General features: G+C 34.7%; 1 protein-coding gene across 7 annotated transcripts in view; it reads right to left on the bottom strand.

Moving 5' to 3' along the window:
- Positions 1 to 24724, bottom strand: part of LOC110445431 — a 154658-nt gene that overhangs the window by 72472 nt on the left and 57462 nt on the right. For 4 of the 7 annotated variants that reach the window (XM_021490057.1, XM_021490056.1, XM_021490062.1 and 1 more), the window contains 2 exons: positions 8866 to 9473; positions 7344 to 7376 (listed from right to left, as the gene is read on the bottom strand). In XM_021490057.1, the coding sequence (XP_021345732.1) occupies positions 7344 to 7376; positions 8866 to 8941 (109 nt within the window). In that variant the 5' untranslated portion in view covers positions 8942 to 9473. Of the gene's footprint in view, positions 1 to 7343; positions 7377 to 8865; positions 9474 to 9631; positions 9710 to 11157; positions 11213 to 14650; positions 14991 to 24724 lie in introns of those variants that run through there. The other 3 variants (XM_021490058.1, XM_021490060.1, XM_021490061.1) reach the window with 3 other exon arrangements.

Genomic DNA, 24724 nt, shown 5'->3' with positions numbered 1-24724 from the left:
CCAATGTGTTGGCCTTGTTATTGTTGTCAGATATCTGTTTACTACAAGTGTCACTGACCACCGACATTTAACAGCGTTCATGGAGAAGTGAACAGCCGTCCATAAGGAAACATGTTGTATACACATGCAGTATCGACCTATCATATCCGAGCTGTCTAGTTTCATTATGCTCATTAAGTTTATATGGTGACTAATGTACAGATAACACAACATATCTTAATTCCCTTCGAAACATGCCCTTAAAAACCTATAATATACATTATTTTGTGGATATATTACCACAAAAAAGGATATTGCAAAAACAACAAAAGGTTAAATAGTACATTTCACAATAATCAATAAATGTTTCAAGAATTAAATCGCTTTGTCAATTTATAGAAAAATATTCTCTGAAGCGCTATACATTAAGTATGCATTAATTGATTTAAAATTAAGAATAGTATTTGTGTACATAAAGTATAACGAAAATATTCAAAGTGATGCACGGTCAAAGAATACATGGTGAGCTCATTTACGAGTACTGAGCTTGAAGTGACAATGAAATCAGAATGTCCACACAACAGAGAATCGACGATCTTCATAGTTGTTTAAATAATATTTAGCAATACATGTTTTTGTTCCTAGCCTGTACCTCAAAACAACCCAGTATGTACATGTAGCTAGTTATAGACATGTTGTGAATGCATGCAGATGAGTTTATGATATACCGGCGCACTGTGTATGGTTTTTATCAGATGCTAACACGTTTTTGCTTAATAATGATATCATTAAAAGTTTTAGCGCCTGATAACGATATCATCAATACCGATTGTTGGATACAGTTGCGTGGCCAGGGAGGTGTCTGAGAAATCATTTATCTTAATGTGTAATGAGATTTGCAGGTTGTTAAAACTATCCGGAATCCACCACAGCAATGACTGTGAAGCCGTCTCTGTTCCTTAGTCAACCACTTTATTGCGTAAACCTGGCATATCTATAAACTACCTAACTGAAAAGTGCGTCCGTACTATCTTAATGAAAGACCCGGATTAGGTTTCTGTAGGATTGCATTTGGTCCTTAATATAAGTGATACGTTCATATATAGGTATCACAAAACACTCAAAACCACAGAAACATCCCGGCTTAAAACAGAATCTCCTGAATTTAGGTTGGCGTCCGAAAAAGGTTGATTACATGTCCGTAGTTGTTTGTTCATTCAAAAATTGACATAAAGGCACGAATTTATGAAAGCGCGTATAATTCCATTACACAAATACAGGAAAGGTGATTCAACACAGCTGTTTCACCATTGATTCAGGTATGGTCACAGTTAATATATGTGAGAAATATTACTGTGATAATTGAAAACTGTAACAATTGCAATCCAATAAAAAGTGTTTTTCTTTAATTAATCTTATGTATAGAGACACATTCCAAGCTTATAGTGGTTAAACTTCTATAAAAGGTCTTCTTGGCTAGCGAGATTCGTCTGTTTATTGTTTAACATATACAATGAACTTGTACAACAACATGATACCATTTGTAATTCAAACTCAGATCAGGATTATGCTGAGAATCTAATTGACACAGTTTTTTAAACATCCGTTAGACAAAGAATTGATTCATCAGGTCTTTGTCAAATCTACCTACCTACGTGTCACTTCCACAATGAGTAGAGTGTTAATAAAAGGGATTACACGTTCAATATAACTTACAAAGGTGAACGTGTCTCAGAACGGTATAGCACATTGGAGGCCACGATTGACAAATATATACCAAAATAATAGAAAATTGTATTTCAATTGTTTCAACTTTCGCTGGTCTCATTGTATATGAAACTGAAAGAGTTTTGTCATACATTTGCAGTGTAATTAATGGTTATCAACACACATATAGCGTCGAAAGCAATACGTTGTATTCAAGTTTCATGCGATGCTTCCACCAGTCCAGTATGCAGATGAAAAAAAGATCACACACACCATACATGAACACATATGATATCATATAATATAATTTAAATCGTATAGTATGATTTAAATCGAAGTACCTAAAAAGCTCGCGTACAAATAGAAAAAGAAGATCATTTTGCAAAATTACAAATATCATTTGGAGGCGAGGTTAACGTTTTTAGTAATATTAGTGATGACGTTGGAAAAAAGGCATCCAATCCTCATTTAGCTTGTTGGAAACCTGTTATACGCTTTTTCATTTAAGACATAAATAACAGAGAAAATAATAATTGTGAATTGAATTTTTTCCCTGCAACTGTATGCTGATGTAGTGAAATATTCTGTCGGTTTTTAGAATATATGTTTTATAAGAAGGTTAGACTATGATATTATTTTAGTTTGAAATAAAATTGAAATGTTATTATAGAACACGTTCTTATGCTATAAGTTTTATTTCAGGCCTTTCTCAAAATTTAAACACTTAATATTGAATGTATGTTTTATTTAAAACACCTAGAAGTATAAATAAAGACATTGATGGCAAGTGTGCCTGCTCCGCGAATTGACTATTGAACATTTTTAAATGTTTACCTCTAAATTGATATTTAGTATGGTTCATCGTTATCAATGATCCGAAATAGATATCATAGCAAATGAATGCATGCAGACACATACATACACATGTATGTTTAATTGAACTTGCGTGGTGTATACCCATTAGCTCCCATGATTTATGGAAGACAACAACAGAAACAAATGGAGTCGGGGTACAAATTACACAAAAACATGGATTTCTATCGTTTACACAACTGCTTGATATTGAACCTATAAGTTTTATACTGTAACTACAGCATTTCGTACGACGTAAGATATCACTTGGGAAGAACGTAACAAAGTGATCTCTTTAATTGCTACAAGACAGGCGTAGATGATCATTCACAATCTTGACAAGATAACTAACATCTCCATGCCAGGCAAGAGGTGTACTCTGAAAGGTAATACACTGCTTGGAACTGCTGTATGTATTTGTATGAACGCAACGCAAATATCAAATGCTATGATAAGATAATTAATGATATGAATTTGTTTATTCAGAAAAATCAATCAGAGTTGGTTGAAATGTAGACTGATTAAATGAGAAGCATATTTTTTTATATGAGTACATGTATGAGCGTTGTGTAATGTAAGGTGACATGTAAAAAGGTATAAGCAATTTCAAACGTGAATCCCGATACCTAGGGAACATCGATTATTGCGACGAGGGTATGCAAACATCCAATACCCACATCTACAGAGAAATTGTCCATTGATTTAGAAGAATTGCGGCATTACCCTTGGTAGATGTGAACCACCACCAGTGTGCAGCTTATCATAGAAACATTTTTTTATTAAAACAAAAAGTTCAAAGCTTTAAGTTAATTTAATAGAAACAAAAACAACAAAGTTATATCAAAGCGTCAATACACAAAGACAAACTACATTTGTAGCATCTGAAATTCGAGACGCAAAGACAAAAACAGAAACGAAAGAGAGAAAAATAGTCAGCTTGAACAATCCCTGACACCGCAACATACTTTATTTCTGCTGCAAATCGTGATGGACCTGTCGATACGAGAGCAATGATAACTACAATGTATTCCGTTCACTAATGGTTTCGGTCAACTCCTTCTCAAAAGTATATGAACTGCATTGTTATCATTGCCCCATCAACTGTTCATCGCAGTTCAACATAACTAACTAATATCGTTGTCTCGCTGTGGGAATCAATCATTTAAAGCATCACGATAAAAAAGAAATAATATCCATCAAAAATGTCATTTTGGGATGTTTTTGTTTTTCTTTCTGTATTATATGTCAGGGAAATCAAGTGACGCTGTCGGATACTTGTGGCTGTGATTGATGAACAAGGGTAAAAGTGGACAGCGGTATCGGACACATTGTGATGAATGGTGATAAGTACTTCACGAGGAGATGTTGCAATGTTATTTACGTTTAGTATATTTTCTGTGTTTGTCACACGATATCGATTTAGACGTTTCCCTAATCATAACATTTGTCTTAGTTTTAGAATGTTGAATAACCCAGTTACAGTACGGTTCATGTAAATAATCTGGGCCCAGTTGTTCATAGAGATGAATGACTTATTGACTATAACATCATTTTTTATTCTTAATAATTTGATCAATATACAAGGTAAAAATTCATTATTTGGCATGTAATTTTACTGTACGAAAATTTGCTAACTGGATAGTTACAACCCAGCTGATGGTTATATTTTAAAAACCACAAAGCGCAAAATTTTGCTCATCAATCTATGTAATATGTAAAAAAAAACGACACTCCTACGACAATATACTCATGGACATTAATAACAAATATAATATTGTCATACGTTAATTAGTACTGTGTGGGTGTTACATGTACTTCATTTTGAAATGAATTTGATAAATATATATTGATACAATAATATAAGATATACAGGCATGGTTAAGATGAAATAGGAAATACTAGTACAGTACTGCAAGAAATATGTATGTAGCCACTACTGTAAACGTGTAACCTGAAGCAGGTGTTAAAGGCACCGTTGCCATTTCACTGTATTTCTTCAAAAGTTTGGAACTCTTTAGACATGTACATGTAATTGTTTTCTTTAGACCTTTTAACCCACTGCTTACGCTTGAATAGATGAAATGGACATACGGTGTTTTCTTTATTTTTTTCTTTATTGAGCTTTCTTGTTTTACTTTCCTTTAGATTATTGGAAGGTGTTTCCTTGCGTTGTATTTCTAGGAATAATGTTCGTTTTCGAAGAATATAAATGCATCTATCTGAACCACAGGTTATGCCGTAGGCAGTGGCGTTGCGGTTTCCCTGATAAGCGTTGTATAAGCGGTATTGTATTCAAAGATAACTTGTTTTCTCACGAGCAAAAATTAGACCAATGGGAATACCTTCATTCTTCTTTTCTGATTTTAATGTTTATTTACTATATTATTGAAAATTGAAAAATATATGTTGCCTCTTTTTTCAGAAAGATATTTCATTTAATAGATACATCAGTTCTGTAAGAAGCTGGTTTGTAAATGTCCGCAGCAAACTGCCAAACAATGTTTTCCTTTTTTTATAAGAACATTTATCTCAAATAGCAAAAAAAAAAAAGCTCTAAATACACGTATGTGCGATAGCTTTATGTTTTTTTCTGATCCTATAGTAATGCCGCCATAAAATACACCCTAATTCATATATCAGTAGATCGGCTTTGTGTTATAATTAGCATAGGCTACCATCTCATTGATACGTATTTGCATTATTCTATTCTATATTCATAAAACCAAATAATTTCAGATAACATCATTCAGACTTGAATATATAATCATCTAACTATATGTAACATATTGTCTCTATACTCCCAGACACACAAAAATACGATTCTTATAAATATTCCAATACTAAATGATCATAACAAATGTACTTTGAAAGGAATGTTGTTTGTTACAGTCCAAAATACAGTGCAATTTTTTGTTTTTGTTTTATGAATTATCAATTTCTTTCAAAACATGTCATTTTTTCTTCCTTGAAGTAATCAAATACAGAGTTTTCATGCACTTCATTGGTTAACCAAATAGCTATTTCAAATTTTATAATGCACGCAGTGGCGGTTTTCTGTACATACGAAACTTACGAAAAGGATGTACCAAAATTTAAGACCAATGCTGAATTATAATGGTAAACTTCCATATTTCTAGTCGTTAACCCCTCGTATGTCACATGAACTACACGGTACGTTGCCGTAATCCTAGCTGGAATTTTACCTGTTTATAGCGCATTACATTTGTTACTCCTTTCACACACGTAGGTGAGATATTTTTTCACATGGGGATTATCAAATAAAAGGAAGTGACCATTTATGTGTGTGTAATATTTCAATTACACTATTTGTATAGTCTCCGCTACAGAATAAAGCTACCCATCCATGTTTTCATTCCTGCTACCGAATTTTCATGACCATGTCTTATATATATTTATATACCGATTACATTAACAGTATACGCAGCTTTTCCCTTTAAGCTTTGCAAGACATTGGTCAAAAGTTATTTATCATGCATTTCATAATTTCACAAAACAAAATCTGACAATATCATTATGTCGAAAGGAAAAGGGACATATATTGAATTATCTGAATTCATATAACAACTGCTAACAAATGTAAGACAACGTGATGTTGAAAGATAGTTCACAACATAGGTGCACTAAATCTTTGAATTTGAAGCCAACATAACGCAATATGAGCTTCGATTCGGGAAAGTGTGACATAGGAACACGGCCATATATACGGCTAATGCGTTGGGTGAGATAAAAGCATTCCAGACGAACTTAAAAAAATATCTTTTCAAAAATGACACCTCAGAAGTAGTTTTTTGTAAGGAGGTCCTAGAAATAAGCAATAGAGTAACGTATAATGTACCGGTGTAAGTGACCCGCCTGACAAATATGGAACGCGTTTGATGGTGATAAGAATTCTTGTGGAATTTTGTACTTTGAGTATACCACTTTTACCATTGGTTATCTGAGACAATGACAGAGTAGTATTTTTGATATCGCGTTGCGCGTTCAATGTATCAATTATCCGTCAGAGCATCGGGTCTGGTTACAGATATTCAGAGTTCGCTAATATAACAATGTCTTGTAACTTCCCCCGTAAACACAGCCATAAACAAGCAGCGACGATCCTTTTCTCATCTGTTATTACATAACTCCTACTGTAGTTAACACGGATCTAAAAATTGATGGCAGCGACTGGACAGATTATAAACTAAAACTTTATCATCAGTTTTTTGTGAGTGTGGTGCTGTTATTGCATACAGTGTACGGTGTGTCGTATCATATGGTTCTTAGTCGTGATGAGGAGTCTATCGATTCCATCGTCGGCTGTCTAATGAAGCCACAGCATGGCGCATCAGGACGGCTGCATAAGTCGGCACTATTGATACATACAACCACCTAATACAAGCTGCGTCTAAGATTACAGCTGATAAACTCTTTAAAACACAAGTTGAATTCACACGATTTTTTTGTGTCTGTTCTTTTTCGGTGATTAATCACTTTCCGTTTCTTGTGACATGGAAGCATATCAAACGTTTAAGAAAACTGGCGTCTCATTCGCATGGTAAATTTAACAACGGAAACAAGATAAATTCACTTCTAGAATATGACAATATAGCCGGATGATGTTACTGAATGAAGCTCGCGTCGTGTAGGTTAGGCCATGCATGTTTGGGAGATGATGCGATTTGTACAATAAAGCAAAGGGAATAATTAGGCAAAGCGATTCACGATTACAATTGTTTATATGGAACATTTCTATACAATCTAAACTTTTCAGCAAAATTAAATATCATGCATTGTTGAGTTACCTTTTTTTAACGACGTTTTTTTTCTGCTTAAACCTGCATTAAGAAGAAATATTTCATGCATTACTACTGGAATGTCTACCTTTGAAATGGGTTCACGTCAAAAAGATCCTTTTAATATTAACTTTAAAATAATCATCACGATAGAATTGCGCTGATGAATATTGTTTCAAAAACATTTTTTCTTGTATCACTATAACAATTTATAAATGAAAATGAAAATAATGCAATGTGAGTTACATTGTAGCGAGTGTCATTTACGCTGATATGCTTAAACGCTATTGTGGTTTTGAAATATGCATTTAATACCATAAAGATCAACTTTACCTATACATCATTGCGCATTATGATAATGCATGTCGAAAAGAGATAACGTCAATATATGTTATCTTTACAACATCTTTATACAAACGCTTACATATGTGTACGAAAAGAATAATTTTATCCTTATATTATGTATAAAACTATCCCCTTTGTTACTTTCGTGATAGTTGCCAAACGAATTGTTGGATAGACATTAAAGAAATATCCATTAATCGTTTTTCCCAAATAAATATGATTATCAGTGATATATATTTTGCATGCCTGGCATCACAGCAAATGAAAGGTCCATAAAGGATCGGTCTATTGATGCTAAGTACATTAATTACGTATATTTCCTACAAATAACTCATACATGTTCGATCCATTGATAAATTCTTTTTCTTACGTTGAATGTATTTAACGCTAGACTGAACACCATGATATAGTACTATTTGTACTGTTTCCACTTGGGCGAGCAAACAAATGTCAATACAATGAATAAAAACATTTACTTACCACAGATTTTAAAGTATTATGTTCGAGGTGAAGGCCTTAAGAATTATTTAAATTACTTGTATACAGTAAGTTGATGAGATTTTGTACTAAGTCCTTTCATTATATTCAAATCTGATCATTCTAACTTCCATAATCGTTTACACGGACAAGTATCGATATGAATCATGCGAGTTGAAATGGAAATTGCGGTCCATTGTTTGATTAACTGGATCAATATTTTACTTTATTTTCGGCTTTAAGAATTGAAATTATCAATAGTGAACTATTCAAGTGGATGAAGCTTAGTATGATCCTGTGAGCCTCCATTGGAAAGCGTCATACAAAGGTAATGAACGAACGAAATTTCAATAACTGCTACGTTATTTATTTTCAATTTTAATTGTTTATCAAAGTCTGCTTTATTTTCAATACAGCGTTTATTATTAAAATACGTACCTTCTTTTTTACAGAAAACGAAACAAATAAGCTGATTACAACAGGACAAAATTTGTACCAGAATAACAAACGAAGTGAACACGTTAGAAGTTGTGTGCAGTGTGTGACAGAAGATTGTTTGTCAGAGTTATAAAGTTACAAGAGTTGTGAAGTACCAGATGTGTTCAGTAAAACTCTTGATCACAAGGAATAAAGCAATGTTACATAATAGCACGTGTAGCATGTAGGGTAAAATGTATGGTAAATAATAATAAAAAAAAATGCCACTTACCTATTGAGAGGGAACAGTCGAGAATAATCCAGAAGAACAAAACATAATATCTATAGAAGAGTCTCTGTAACTCCATGTTTCCGATTTAAGAAACCATTGAAAACTTTGAAAGAAACGTTCTCCATATGAGCACATTTAGCTACAGCAGTTTATTGAATAATAGGTATTAAGTATTGTCGACAGTGTAATCCAAATGAAAGCGTTTTCCATCGGGCTCACCTTAGCTTGGGCAAAGAAACTATTATTCCGTTATATATTGATCCAATGATGCTAGCTCTCAACACTCCGCCTCACCGTAGAATGCAGAGAAACCACACACGGTTAAGCTATAGACTTATTAATAAAACTCCGCTTCTCTCAGTAGTAAACGACACTGTTGGAGGATGAATGAAAACACAGATATAATAGCACGCCAGGTATTTATCTCTTTCCAAATTCATGGATATACATAATTCCCCTTTTCTTTCTTCTATTAATTCCACGCAAGCTTACTGGTTACTTTATAAGACTTCAGCATCCGTGTAGTCGCGGCGACTGACTGTCGAGGACTGAAGCGTACGTGGCTTCGCGGTAGAACTTTCTCATCGGCAGAGGACACACAATGCACACTGGAAATAAAAAGTAGAAAAACGTTTCTAATAAACCCAAAGGGATTCAATTCAAACGGCACAATGTAAAAGAAAAAAGAAAATGATGTCTTGCTCTACGTAAGAGCGAATCGTAAATGCTATAAATGTATACAGGATTTGCTTCGTAAAATACCAACCATATAAGATATTAAGGTAAACCGGCAAAGCCAATACGCCTGAGTAGGTATGAATAACTGCCAACGTGGGCTACCTAGATTTGACAGCTTGACTGATGTGAATTGGATTGGGGGACGATACAACTCGATGAATAATTTGTGACCAAACGTTATTAAAAGTTTCAATTTGAAGCGGAAACATTGGATAAACAAACGATTGAGCTATTGCTTGGTATCCCTGCCCAGCCACCGTACCGGTCGCTACAGTTCTGTTGCGGACGGAACACATACATAAATGTATTATTGTAATAAAAAATGCTTATTACTCCCAGGGGTCGTATATAGATCGGTATAGGAAGATATATTTTTATTCATACGCAAACAAAAGTTAATTTTCGTATACCTTTGAAATATTTGGAGACGAAATACAAACCTAATATAATTAATATGATATTTAATGATCTAGAACGGCTGTCAGGAGTGGCGGGTAGGGATTTTCAAGGAAGGGGAGATATCTCTATAGCCATGAATCATCGAGAGATTAAATTCAGGCCTCAGGCAAGTGGGAAGAGTCCGGAAATGTATTTACTAATGATAACAGTTGTCTACATAAGAAATACGTAGAATGAAAACATCAATATCAACAAAAGCATGTGGTTAAATACTGCTGAATCATGATCAAACATAGACAGAACATAAACATAAAAATACTGAATTAAACGATACATTCGCTGTTGGTTGTGATATGTTTTATATTGAAATTGTGGAAATGTGTAAAATATACAAAATGACCAACTATGGTTCAGTGTCAAAAAGTTATTGTCAACCACAACAGGATATACGGAACAAAGGGTGATACTGCAGATATTATGGTGGACGCCTAAAGTAGAACAGGAATTTTCCCCACTCGTTTCCTTATCGTCCGTTTAAGATGAAAACGACTTTAACATAGAGCGAAAGAACACATGTGTATGTAATGTATAATAGTTTAATTTGGTGACATCTACATTAGACGAACTGGCTTTCAAAGGTGAGACAGCATATATTTTTTTCGGAAGAAAACACTACAAATTTTCAATTTCTATATTTTCTATTTAAGCATTAAAAAGCATTTCAACTAAAAGTATCCAGGATTATTTTTTTCCAAGACAATCGGAACCACATTTAAAGTTGCCGAATCCTTCAAGCTGAGGTTGCCGCTCCAGCGTGGCCTCTGCCCATTGATTATAACGGAATTAAAGCGCTACACATTGGAGTGTATCGTATAGATAACGAGTGTCTTATCAGAGAGACCTTCTATCAGCAGAAGTCAAAAACATCATAAGGATAAGAAGGTCAGCTTAGTTCAGATATATATCTCACGTATCAGTTTAAGCCTTTAACCACTTCTGCCTGTCAACAGGGCACTGAAGTAAATGACAGAGGTTTATTAGTAGTAGACGTTATATCAAATAACGCCATCACTAACACATGTTTTACGGTTGAATATGTAAACGTGTGGACAAGTGGGGGCATACATGAATGTAAGATTGCTGGTCGGGACACACCTCTGTTTAAGTATGATCAGCTTCGACTGGTCCGGGACTACCTTTGCGTGATCGTCTACAAGAACATAAATAAAACAAGACTTATAATGAATTGAGATAATGAATTGTCTTTCTGTTTACATATATTCATTACTTCTTTCATTTCAAACTTGAATTTAAATTGTGGTTTATATACCTATATAATTTTGCTATTGGCATTCTTATCCTTAGGGGAGCGTGTCTGACGGAAGGATCTTGACCCAAACACACAGACTACAGACTTTAAAACGAATTCAATGGAATACGTGTTACATCGCAATGTAACATACATAACACATAAATAAGATTGTCTAATTTGCTTTTGTTGTCAACAAGCCGATAATGGTGGAAGGGCTACACACTGTGTGCGTTGGGCTGGGAAATAGGTCCAATCTGAAGTCGCTCTCGTCTGTCTCGTCCCCAGCCCCATTGGGGTTAAGGTGATATTACACTACCGCACACCATAACTGCTGTCTATACGTTATCACACTATCAAAGGGTACAGCTCTGAAAGCATTAGTATAGCTTGATTGCATCATTGAATAATCACGGCAGCCATCGTGATGACTTGCATACAGATGTACTCTGACAGAGGGAGCAGAGACAATATCACAGTGTCCATTGTGACCTACCCATGATCTTAACTCACTATAAAAGACATAATTCATCCGAACAGTGTGACATGTCATGCACTGCACGCTTGCAAACATACACATGCTAGTGTATACTTTATTTTACTTTATCTTTATACATATCTGACTTGACAAAGTAAATATTTTCTACTAACGTTTTTACTGAACAAGCACTGCCTCATGTACATAAAACATGTAACAGAACAGTGTACAACTAAGCTCATACAGTGAACATGCAGAGTTGTCTTTTGTTTATTTACCATTTTCTGATTTAAATTACTTGCATTTCTTCAATTTCGTCAATTATAATTATAAATATATATACGATTTATATAAAGACTCCCGTAAGTGGATCGTACTCGAGTGTAAAACTCTAAAATCAATTAAAAGCCAAACTGAGATAACTATGATGATATCCGGTACTAATTACAACGTTCACATATCATTTTCTAAGATTTTTTTCTTACAATAATAGTTTACATCCCTGCGAAAAACAGAGAATCGTGTCAATAAAATAATAAAGGGTTATTATGTTGCATGCTTTATGCCAAACCATTAACCAATGAAATTGCTCCCTACTTGTTATTTCAATGTGGGTACATAAGTAGCACGCTAGCTTTACGCATTTCCCGTTTATCCAATTTCTCTGTGTTAAAAAAGAGTCGTTGGAAGAGAAATACTGTGGGGTTCTTCGATTTAATTATATAACTTTGTTAAGCAAGTATAACAATAAATCTATCATAATTTACAGTCCGGAACATACCAGTGTGATAGTAAGAATAAGATATTGCAAGCTAACCATGCTTTAGTAAAATGACCGGATGTATAATTCTGAGTTACAAATGATATCCATCAGTTCGCTAGTATTTAGACATATGACTCATGTTCGCGTGGATAACTGTTATTTAGACAATGGCAAAGTGCTCATTGTATCGCCTTTGTAATTTCACCACCACAAACTCAATCATGGCTTCATACAACTCTCAGACGAGTAAATGAGAAAGAAAAATTCGTTCGCACAGGCAGATCTGTTTATCACGGAAAGTTATCCGAGGACCTTGTAAATGCTTAAATGAATGATCTGGTAATCTACATCGATAGTGTAATTTCCTGATATTTGACACTGAACAACAGACACACACACAGACGGTAGACCTGTTATTTTAACAAGTGACTCCCAATCTTCCGCCCTATAAGATACCAATACATACTTGAAGAGGACAACTCTTTGATAGCAAGTATGAGTACCCGTTGCTGATTTTATGTTGACTATTACTTCATATTATCAATATAAATTATGAAGTATTCAATCCCGTTTCGAGCTTTCAGTATGATTGGATGATAGATATATGATGTAGCAGACTTCCTTTCGACCGGGAATTCCACAACTAGGTCTGATATCGGACTTTAAATATATTGGAGCGTGCATAATCCAGCCACTTACGATCTTAGGTAAGACGATAGTGTGTGGGAAGGCTAGACAAACCAGACCCTTGAAATATGTCCAATAAAACACTTGATACCAGAACAACAGGAATATTAGTAACTGAATAACGAGACTCTCTTTTATTATGACAATTACAGAATGATTGCAGCATTTTTCAGTATTGAGGCGCAGAAGCATTAAATGACAATGATCATAACTGTGACACATTTAAGTTTTATACCCGGAACAATGCTGAGAGTAAGTGAAAGTTTACAATGTCAGTACAGCTCATACGGGCCATCGGACGGTGTTGAGAGGTCGCATGGGTAATTAAATAACTTGTTTACTCTACTTTGCCGTTTTACATGTGTGTGAAGCTCTTTCATCTAACATTGTTACACGTTAAAACCCAACTTTACAACGTCCGATATCCCTCAGTGGCTACCATATTGGTCGTATTCAGTATTAAGTCGTGCGAAACTTCAAATCGGTGTCATTTGTAATACTGCAATGCTATTTTATATCGTAAAAGCAATATATAGGGAGCTATACTTTTCCTTGCCACACACGTAAACGTATGAAGGTAACATATTTATAGCCTGGTGTTAAAAGCACGTAACTAATGCCCGTTCGTTATTGTTCCAACATTGCAGCATTCAATGCTTCACAACCGTGTACCGTTCTTTTGGTAGAACATTTCTTGCTACGGAAAGTAAATTGAAATTTACGGCCTGCGCTCATGTATTACGAAGATGTATAAACCGATAGAAAATCCAAACTCTTGCTACAAGCTTTTCTGTTAATTGGCAGAGAATAATAAATTGCATTTTCATCTGAAGGAAATGGTGCGAGAATATCTATGATTTTCCCTTGGTGATGGAGCGCTTGTCTGCGAAGCGATACTCCGTTGGGACGGACGGTGTGTAGACCGACCGTCTCAGTACGCAGCTAAGATGCCTGTTATATTTCATGCATAGGGTACAGTACATACGGACGATTACATATGTACAAGATATTATTAATCCATCAATAAAATGTATTTTTTACCTACAGCATACAGGAAAATAATCCACCTGATGAAATATATACATCCGTTTTACTTTATCAAATATATGTGTTTTGCATTAACCTTTTATCTGATATTTTTTATTTCATCATCCAGTCAGTATACCTATATAAATAAAATTCCTACAAATAATACACAAGTCAAGCATTAAAAGTGTAGTTTAAGCAGTCTTTGGTTCAGGTGTATTCTGATATATATTTTAAAGACAGGGGAAATGGTTTATTCAAATCTTCGCCTTTATGTCAATATTGATATCCTTAATAGTTCACGAATCCATTAGCTAGCTCCCTATAGATTACTAAAATGTGTAAGGGCCAAAGATGTTATAACGTTAAGGTTATATATACTAACCTTCATTTGACATATTCCATCGAAAACATCACACATTTTCCTTTTAAGTACCCGTTCTTACACTTCAAATATAATCCGTACTCGTTTGAGACTCAACAAAAAACCTCTTCATCCGGTAGCGCGATGAACGGTCGTGACTAAATATACACCACTACGTCCGGATTTATATTCACAATCACTTGTATCGGCGTTGTTTAATTAGATTCACACCGGGAACGGTACATTGCAACCTCGTCCATACATTTTTAATATGTTTGTTTGATTCATCTGTTCACGCTAATGCCGCACTGTTGGTCCGTTGCTTACACTCCCACTGGCCGAGTCACACATCTGGACACACCACGCATCGCTACAAGCTATAACCGAATGAGTCAGCTGAATTCAAACAAAGCCCTTAATAGCAGCAAAATTAATAGGTTTTTACTTCACCGATGATGACGAACCGACAACCTGTCAATAGGAATCACTTCGATCAGTCTCTAAAGAACACTCAATGAATGTGCAAGCGTGAGAAAAGATCATATGCACCACGGGACTATACTATCGTATTTTAATTTAAATATTTAGACCAAACGCTACAAAAGAAAGTATGTTATACTATCAGCCATTATAAACAAAGTTCAAAAGAGACAGACATCCTATGAGTAAGACCGTATCAGTTACATGCAGGGTGTTAAGCTGACTAATTGTGAAAAAAAGTTGTCATATGTGTGTGCAAAGAAAAAAACACCTCTATAGTTAATCAATAATCAAAATTATGAAAGGTGCGGGATTTTTGCCATATGGATTTCTACAGGCTCGATAATTTGATATTTAATGGCAACAATTTGAAGTGTGTGTATCTTTTACATTTTCAATCGCTGGAGGATTAATCTCCGGACGTCGCGGTCCAAAGTCCATTAAGAGATTTTACATTTAGTCGTAATTCATGCAAACAATTACATCATACGGAACTTGGGGAGGGTTTTAAACAGAAAATGAACAATTTCTATGACCACACAACTGCAATGATACCGTTGAGAACCAGATTCTGGGCGAACAATTTAAACCTGTTTATCAAAAGAGCATTTTCTGATCTTAGGCATATCCCATTATTTATTCATTTGCACTAGAGATTACAAGATACGGAGTTGTTGGGCAATGCAACAGGCATCGATTTTAGGTCTTAACGCTGTTCGTTGTATAAATATTGACAGTTGTTTTGTGCAAAGGGCATACACCGTGGCAGGGTATACTGTCTGGCCAATGATATAAGCTGTTTGACAGTCACTACAATAGCTTATTATGTAGAGGGCTGCATGTTTGATCAAAATTTCAAACCTTTCGGAACACAAAGTTTCCTCACTGTATTTTTGTTGGGTTTTATGTCTCTTTGTGTTGTGTCTTTATTGTCAGTGCGATCCTAATGTATACGAGCATGCCGGAAATGTAGGAAATAAAGAGTAATATAAAAAATATATAGAAAATAAAATTATACAGATTAAAGGTATTTGTAACTGACACATTTTGGTCTCTCTTATGTGTGTCGAAAGCTATCCTGTTCCCGCGATACTGTAAAGCCATTGGAACATAATATGACATATTTGTGTCATTCGCCCCAGATGATTGTGGCGCACACACATTCTTACCGGCCTGGATACGCGGCATACATATTCCGAATTATTGATACACCCTTACGAATGTATATGCACGGGAAGGGTTGTAAACTAGTGATCGGTGTATGCATGTTGTTGTAGCATTATATCAGAATCACAAGATGTTGGATGAGGAGAGTTCACATATGTGTTTGTGTTTATATATGATGAGATGAAAGCGCTAAAGACGTGTTGTTATGATTTGTTCTTTTTATATTATATGCATGTATACAGTTTTATTCAAAGTCTAGAGCGAAACCTAGCAAACTTCCCAAGGTGAATTAATGTAAGAAGAGTGGGAATCAATACAATGTCTTTTACTAAAGCGATACCTGCTTTGAGGAGTATTGTTTTTATTATTATTTAAAGGCTATAACCTTTCAAGCATAAATATTTTCACTCACATGTATTTGTTAACTTTTTTTTATTCATTTTATATCAAAAGCTGATTCAAATATTTAATAAAACGACCCAAAACCAGCAGCGAACAAAAATATACGCAACTGGACAGGACATGGAGAACTTCAACTAAAAAACAATTCACTGGGTATGTAAGCGTTTTGAAAACCAAGTATTGTACCAAACATAATTTCAAAGACACGCTTTGCATACAGTATCGCAATACATTTGCTGTTGTCTGCAGACCGCCTAATCCCGATTAAGGTAATGTGCATAAATATCTGGTCCTGAACAAAAATGGACGTTTTCTCAATTACACCTAACCCTTCCCGAACACAAATAATCTACTTTATTTTTTCAAATGACTCGGAAGTCTAGCAAAACTGACTTGTAATGGATATGTATTTTCCATTTCCCTAACGGTGCTGGTAGAATTTTTTGAAATATATAGCAATGTTGGTAATTCTTATGCATGGTTTTGGAAAAAAAATCATCGTTTTTTACAAACAGAAATAATATCTTGATCTTAGTCGATGTTCAGTGTAACGAAAACCTATTCATCGCAAATAACGTGTAGGTCTTTTTTTTTGTAAATTGCATACACGGTTAAAACACTATATATATGATTTATTTTTAACAAACTATTAAGTTCCAGTCATCGAAGTGTATAGTTGGAAGGAAAACGTGCCCAAATCGTTACAAAATATACATATATATTTATACGTACATACATACCAGATCCTTAGAGGTTTTAAGAAGGGAATACCGAAGTGTGATATTAGAACACAAATGCGATGAAGCTAGGGCAGAATATGAGCAAAGGAAACATCAAAATCGGGACCTTTCAAAAAGAACTAGAGTAACAAGACCAGGTGCTCTGGAAGCGTAAGCGTCTTCTACGTCATCGACGTCTATCGCCTTTTTAATTTAGACCAAATTCGAGGATGTCACTTCCTGATATTCCGAGAATTATAGCAACAAAAACAAAAGACATGCTGATGAGCATAGACATATATTGTAACAAAGAACTTGGCGTCGAGGGCAAAATAAATAGAGTAGGAACCGGAAGTCATCAAAACGTTAAACATAATGACTCCACAGAAAAAACCCAAGAGATCGCTTAGTGTGAATGCAATGTCAGTTGCAGTCGTTTAAATAGGGACATCCAAGATATATTTAATGTTAGGCAAATTCTTACTAAAATCAAAAACGCTATAGTTTATTTCTTCAAAATTTAAAATTATGAATAACAACGATAAGGTTGTAGGTGAGTACAAAGTAAGTCTCTGCCTTCGATTTAAGCCCACATTCATTTTATCTATATTATGATGAACAATTCTTCAGCATTTTAATTCCTAAAAGCATGCACCACTACTGCCATAAACTGTTGTTTAATTACGGAATGAAAATCAATTTCTGTCGATTTCAAGGTTTTCCAAATATTCTGTCTCAAGCGTAATTATTCATACAAAAGATTGAGGAGAAATCTCCCAGTATTACACAAGCTTTATAACACAACCATCGATAGGCAGCAATATTACAAGAGGTTATCACCGATTAATTGAACTGAGTCACCAACTATTATACCATATGAGGTCATCACGCTGTAGGTGAGTCCATGGTTGTAGGAAATAAGGTAGAGATATCGACATTCTTGACATGTTAAACACCTGTCACCAGGAAATCGTTAGGAGCAGGTGACACGCAGACGAATGTCGCTGGGAAATACACATCGAACAGCACGTTACAGGCTTATCCAAGTAAAATGAGTTGTATGTATTTGTACACTAATTCTGCACAGATTTCTGAAATCTCAGTGTCAGATTTTATGCTTGCCGGTTGACTGCCAATGGTAATTTTAGCACACATGGATACGTGTGTGAACCTTAGATGGCGTTCATATTGGGAATGCCTGTCAATGCTATATGGCTATGATAATACCAGTGTAGCGTGTTGATCGCTGTAAGGATCACGGAACTATCTTTATCTATACCCTCTACCCACACAACAAATGTGCGTTCGCAATTCAGGATACACGTAGTAATGTAGCATTATCGTTATGACGCATCAAAGATTTCACACATCGTCAAAAGAATACTTATAAAACATATTTAAAAAATTCAAACTGTGAATCACTGTAAATGGATTTTTTCATGTTATAGAAAAACGTCTCGGTGAATTGTTAATAGGAAGGCACCCGGACTATTTAATTACATTTGAAATGATATATTCGAAAGGTTTAATGACAAAAAGGTTGAAGAGGGTAAAACCGGACAATATATTGAAATGAAGAGTTAGGAGAAGGAGCTAGTAATATAAAAGCGTTACAAATACACTTTTTGTAACATATTTTGTATACCTTTGCAAAATATAACACTCGTGTAATCACGCAGGTGTGTATCCAATAAACATGTATAAGCCTACTATTATATCTAAGTTTAACTTGATATACCCATTTATAAAATGACTCAATGATCACCTGTTGTAAACATTTCTGTATGTGTTTTTTTTATTAGACACATTCTAACATCATGGTTACAACTGATCTGATAGTGAATTGAAAAGTTATGTCACATATGTCTGCTGTTACAGCTTTATCCTTGATCAGCCCTATGACAGCGATCACTTCCGAAATCTTATTGCTGCGGATAAAGTATATCAATATAAACCAAGTGTAGAGGGGTTTGCCATAAAGGAAATGTAAAAATGACGATAGACTTTTAGCGACATGTGCACGTGTTTATGAACTAGATCAGACATTAACAATGATTATCTTATCTAGAAAAACCTAGATATGTAAGGAAAGACAGCAGTTACACTTAAAGATGTCCTAATTAACCTGGATAATGTAAACCCTATGTTACCGACTAATGCAATAACCTCTTCCGGCTAGGCGGTTATATAACTATGTCCTCTAAGACCGTCTCCAAGTCTTACATAACTAAATATACACCGCAATGACCCACACAACCTTAGGAAAAAACATTAATTTGTAGCGCTAATCACCTAACATGTTAATTGGATAGTTCCATCAAGTGATCAATGTCTATTATACGCTTGACGCGACGTTAATGTTTACACAACAATGATGGAGCTGGTATGGTTTACGGACTGTAAGCCAGTCATTAACATATTGTGTATCATTTATAAATGAGTGACAACGTTATACACGGTACCATAAAGGAACAAGAGATAATGTCATACACACTACTAGTAACGAGTGAAAATGTCATGAATTGTACAAGATAGTAGCGAGAGAAAATGTCATACACACTATTAGCAACGAGAGAAATGTCATACAAGATAGTAGCGAGAGAAAATGTCATATACACTATTAGTAACGAGAGAAAATGTCATAAATTGTACAAGATAGTTACGTGGAGCTTTACATACACTGTATCAGAAAGTAACGCGAAAAATGACATACACACTTCCAGATATTAACGAAAGAAAATGTCATGAATTGTACAAGAAAGTAATGCGGGGGTAATGTTAAACACTGTATCAAAATTACCGCGAAATAATGTCATAATGTGTACCAGAAAGTAACGAAAGAAAATATCATACAAGACAGAAAGAATGCCATACTTTGTAAAAACAATGTGTATCGAATGGCAATGTCACACAATGTACTAGAAAGTAACTAGAGACAGTATTATACCTTCTATCAGATTGTAACGAGGAACATTGTTATACAATGTACGATAATGTAACGAGACAAAATATCTTAAAACCACCATGTCATACACTGCTTGAGATAGTAACGACAGACAATGCCTGACACTTTTAGACAGATTAATTAGAGAAATATGTCATACAATGTACACATTTAGAAAAAACATTAAAGACAGGCAATGCCACTCACTGAACCAGATTTTAACGAGACAAAATGGCAAACACTATGTACGCTAGTGATGACAGTCAGTGTATACACTGAACTTGGTAGGAATGATTGAAGTTGTCATACACTCTTCTTCAGGATAACCAGAGACAATAAAACACAATATATGTTGCCAACATACGCAAGGTTCTGAAACAGCAGCAGATAAGATATCGGGGATCAGATTTACAAAATGATCACTTACGTGAATCCTATCAGGTATATTGCTCTAACAGCTAATCTTTGAACCTTTACTTTTTCATGCATAATCAAGTAAGCAAATTTCACGAGACTACAAAGTTTTCGATAAAAATCTACACAGACACCAGCATAACTTTTTATCACATAGTTCCTAGCTTATTTCATTAAGGGAAATTTCAAGTAGAACTTACAAATATCAGTAGAATAATATATTTTTATTGGAGAAAACAGACAGAAACCTGCATTGTCTGACCAATCAATCGCCAGATTACGTATCGGACATAAGGGTACATCTAGTGTTAAGTAATGAGTCCAAATATAATTCAAGTACCTTTAGTACCCTTGCCTACCCGCAGTTTTATTAATGAATAAATTAATCACATATCCCATAAAAACCTAGATCACGTTCAGTGTAAAATCAATTTAAGAAATTCTTTATCGAAGAACTATTACAGGAACTGCACATTGATAAGGGTGTGTGCAGGACAATTAAACAACCAATCAATTGATATAACGAACACATAATTCAATAAGGCAGAGCATTGCGAACAATCGATAATCTCGACATTTCGGCCAAACATCAGTTTGTATCAGAAATGAGCAAAGGACCTTACATGTAACACCGAATATGGTTGGGTACCAGACCACCATACCAAAGAGTACTCACATACTGTTATAAGAATATTTGATGTTTACGTCGTTCCAAATAGCGTGGCGCACTGACGGTCTGACTATGGACGGAGTGCATTCTTATATTCACTGTTAGCACCGTTAGAAATACTCATATACCATTGATTTAATGCATATACATACCTACCTATAGCATGTAACTACTGCTGATTGACCACTCTAAATTTAACACCGACAGGTGCATACATTATTTCATTCCTTTTATTCCATCTGTGTTATGTTATGTAACAATGTAAAGTAAATCAGAAAAAAATATATATACATTTATGTATAATAACGTCAATACACAAGGTCAAAACCGGAACTCATTGCCGATATCAAATGACAAGAACAGAAACCAAGAAGACACTCAAAAGTCAACATGAACAAACAATATTGTTTATTGGTGACGTCACCTTTTATTATATCCTGTAGATAAGTATATAAGTATGATCATAATGACAATTGGCATTGGTGTTTGCAATTTCAAATTCTGCATGATAAATGTAGTAAAAACAGTTCTTGAAAATACTGTTTCATTTCTTTTCAAGACAAATACTATCCCTGTGGATTAATGTAAAACGATAAAGCAAATATATCATCTCTATTTTTTCAAAAATGTCTTGCATGAAAGCAATTGGCGGTAAGATAACCACTTACCTTAATCCTTGTGGTATCATATCAGAGCAGAATCGTGAGCCTGCGGGCTGAATAAGTTCCACAAAGTAAATACAATTCTGTAAGTTATACGAACAGCTGACAGCTGTATTTGAAATTCACTTCTGTAATTATCATCGATATCTCCTGGTTCACAGGCGCGATGCGATACGTAAGTAACTATGACTTTGTGAGTCTTTTGATTATTATTTGTTTGTTATGGGTGATCGAACAATGGACAATCTTCATTCTCATTAATACACGCACAAACGCCAAGCAACTCACTAAACTGTTCTGGTATATCCATATATCTCGTAATTAGTGAAAAGGCCTTCTAAATCTGATTGTTTTAGAACATGTTAGAATCTTAAGCATTTTGTGCCCTTTCTAACAGAATATCTACCTCCGCGCCTCGCCCACGAACCTTAACTCGTTTACCACTCGCACATAATCCTGGTAAAGGGAACTGAAGCTCAGGATAACCAGGCTTTTTATCATAGGGAAATTTATAATATACTGCTGCATGGCAGGCAAGGGCAAAATATACATATTACCATAGTGATATGAAACAAGGACTCAATATGCGTGTAAAAGATAGCTTTAACATACAACAACAGAATATAGATCAACATGTAAGGACAAAAAAACCACCAAAATACAAAATCGAAACCGTCAAAAAATGCAAATCAGCAACACTAGGACAAAATATACAATAAAGCTATCACGCAAGATAACTAAACAATAGTGGGAGTAGGGCATTCAAACACGAAAAACAATAAAAACAATGGTTGTATAACGGTAGATATAGAAGGGAACCTTAGAAAGAAAAAAATCATCAATAGAAAACAAAAAATCTCTAGAGTTAGATAAAGTTCTTAACATGTTCTTCAAGTTGGTAAATGTATATTGTATTTGGTTGCGTATAACACACTAATTGAGTAGGTGTATTATGTAAACCTGTATAAAAAAAGTTAACAAGAAAATGCAACGAAGCTGCTGAAAACCATTTTTTCTATGAAAATGACTTACTGACAGTTCAACAACTTCAGAGGAACAGAACCTGCATACTTAAATTTATATAATCATTTTATAAATTAGTAATGGCATTAATTTTGTCTTTCAGAATAATTCGCTCACGCTCAATTTCCTTAAATTTTGCACTATTGTTACTCAATAATTGCCCCACAGCATGCAAATATACAGTTTTATCTGCACGTTTAAATGTCAATGATTAGGTAATAACGTCATCTAGCTTCTGAGAAAGAGAAGCAGCGATTTTTTCACGCCAATATTGCTACATCAGAAAAGCACGGGAATGTGTAGCGTTTCTTTTTACGCCGAGTTCTTATGACGTCACGCTTAACAACAACACAGAGCGCCATTTTGAATGGGTTTTCACTGCAATTTTGCCGTTTGCTGATATTATCTGGTTAGGTATACAGACAAAATGATATTTATAGTGTAGTTATGTAAAAACAATAATGTAATCTTCATAGGTGAAAACACAACCCCTTAATCCGCCGTCACTTCATCTAAACTTGAAACTGAAAACCTACGCAGAAAATATAATGTACCATTCAGATCGGACCATATTAAGAATGTCGTCCTCACATGTGAAGACAAAATATTTTGTTAATCTACACTGCATTGATGATATGTTTTTATCAAATGAAAAATTAATGATATTTTACTTAAAAATTGTAATAAATGCAGATAAAGTAGGGTTTACTATCATATTTTTGTAGACAATATGCGGCCTTGATTTCCCAGAAGGTTTTCGCGCATGGGGAAGCACCAAAAATGGACAAAGTGTTTACCGATCAAACCCCAGCGGCTCTTTGCGCCGCTTTGATCGTTTGAAAAATAAAATAAAACCCCCATGTACAGTATTAAAAAAGGGCAACAGTTAATTTTGATTACTTGAATAAAAGACAACTATTATACAGTTGTTGCTCTTTTTTGTCATAATCTCCCTAAAGTATACAAGATTAGACAACTGAACAATTGGAAACAAGTCTTCTAAATCTGATTGTTTTAGAACATGTTAGAATCTTAAGCATTTTGTGCCCTTTCTAACAGAATATCTACCTCCGCGCCTCGCCCACGAACCTTAACTCGTTTACCACTCGCACATAATCCTGGTATAGGGAACTAAAGCTCAGGATAACCAGGCTTTTTATCATAGGGAAATTTATAATATACTGCTGCATGACAGGCAAGGGCAAAATATACATATTACATTTTTATCAAATGAAAATTCATGATATTTTACTAAAAAATTGTAAAAAAATGCAGATAAAGTAGGGTTAACTATCATATTTTTGTAGACAATATGCGGCCCTGATTTCCCAGAAGGTTTTCGCGCATGGGGAAGCACCAAAAATGGACAAAGTGTTTACCGATCAAACCCCAGCGGCTCTTTGCGCCGCTTTGATCGTTTGAAAAATAAAATAAAACCCCCATGTACAGTATTAAAAAAGGGCAACAGTTAATTTTGATTACTTGAATAAAAGACAACTAGTATACAGTTGTTGCTCTTTTTTGTCATAATCTCCCTAAAGTATACAAGATTAGACAACTGAACAACTGAAACAAGTCCAGAAAATTAACAGTATTACATTGTATTAGCTCCTT

Source organism: Mizuhopecten yessoensis, unplaced genomic scaffold (assembly GCF_002113885.1).
Source record: "Mizuhopecten yessoensis strain PY_sf001 unplaced genomic scaffold, ASM211388v2 scaffold2303, whole genome shotgun sequence".
NCBI classification, from domain to species: domain Eukaryota; kingdom Metazoa; phylum Mollusca; class Bivalvia; order Pectinida; family Pectinidae; genus Mizuhopecten; species Mizuhopecten yessoensis.
This window is presented reverse-complemented; position numbering and strand designations above follow the sequence as displayed.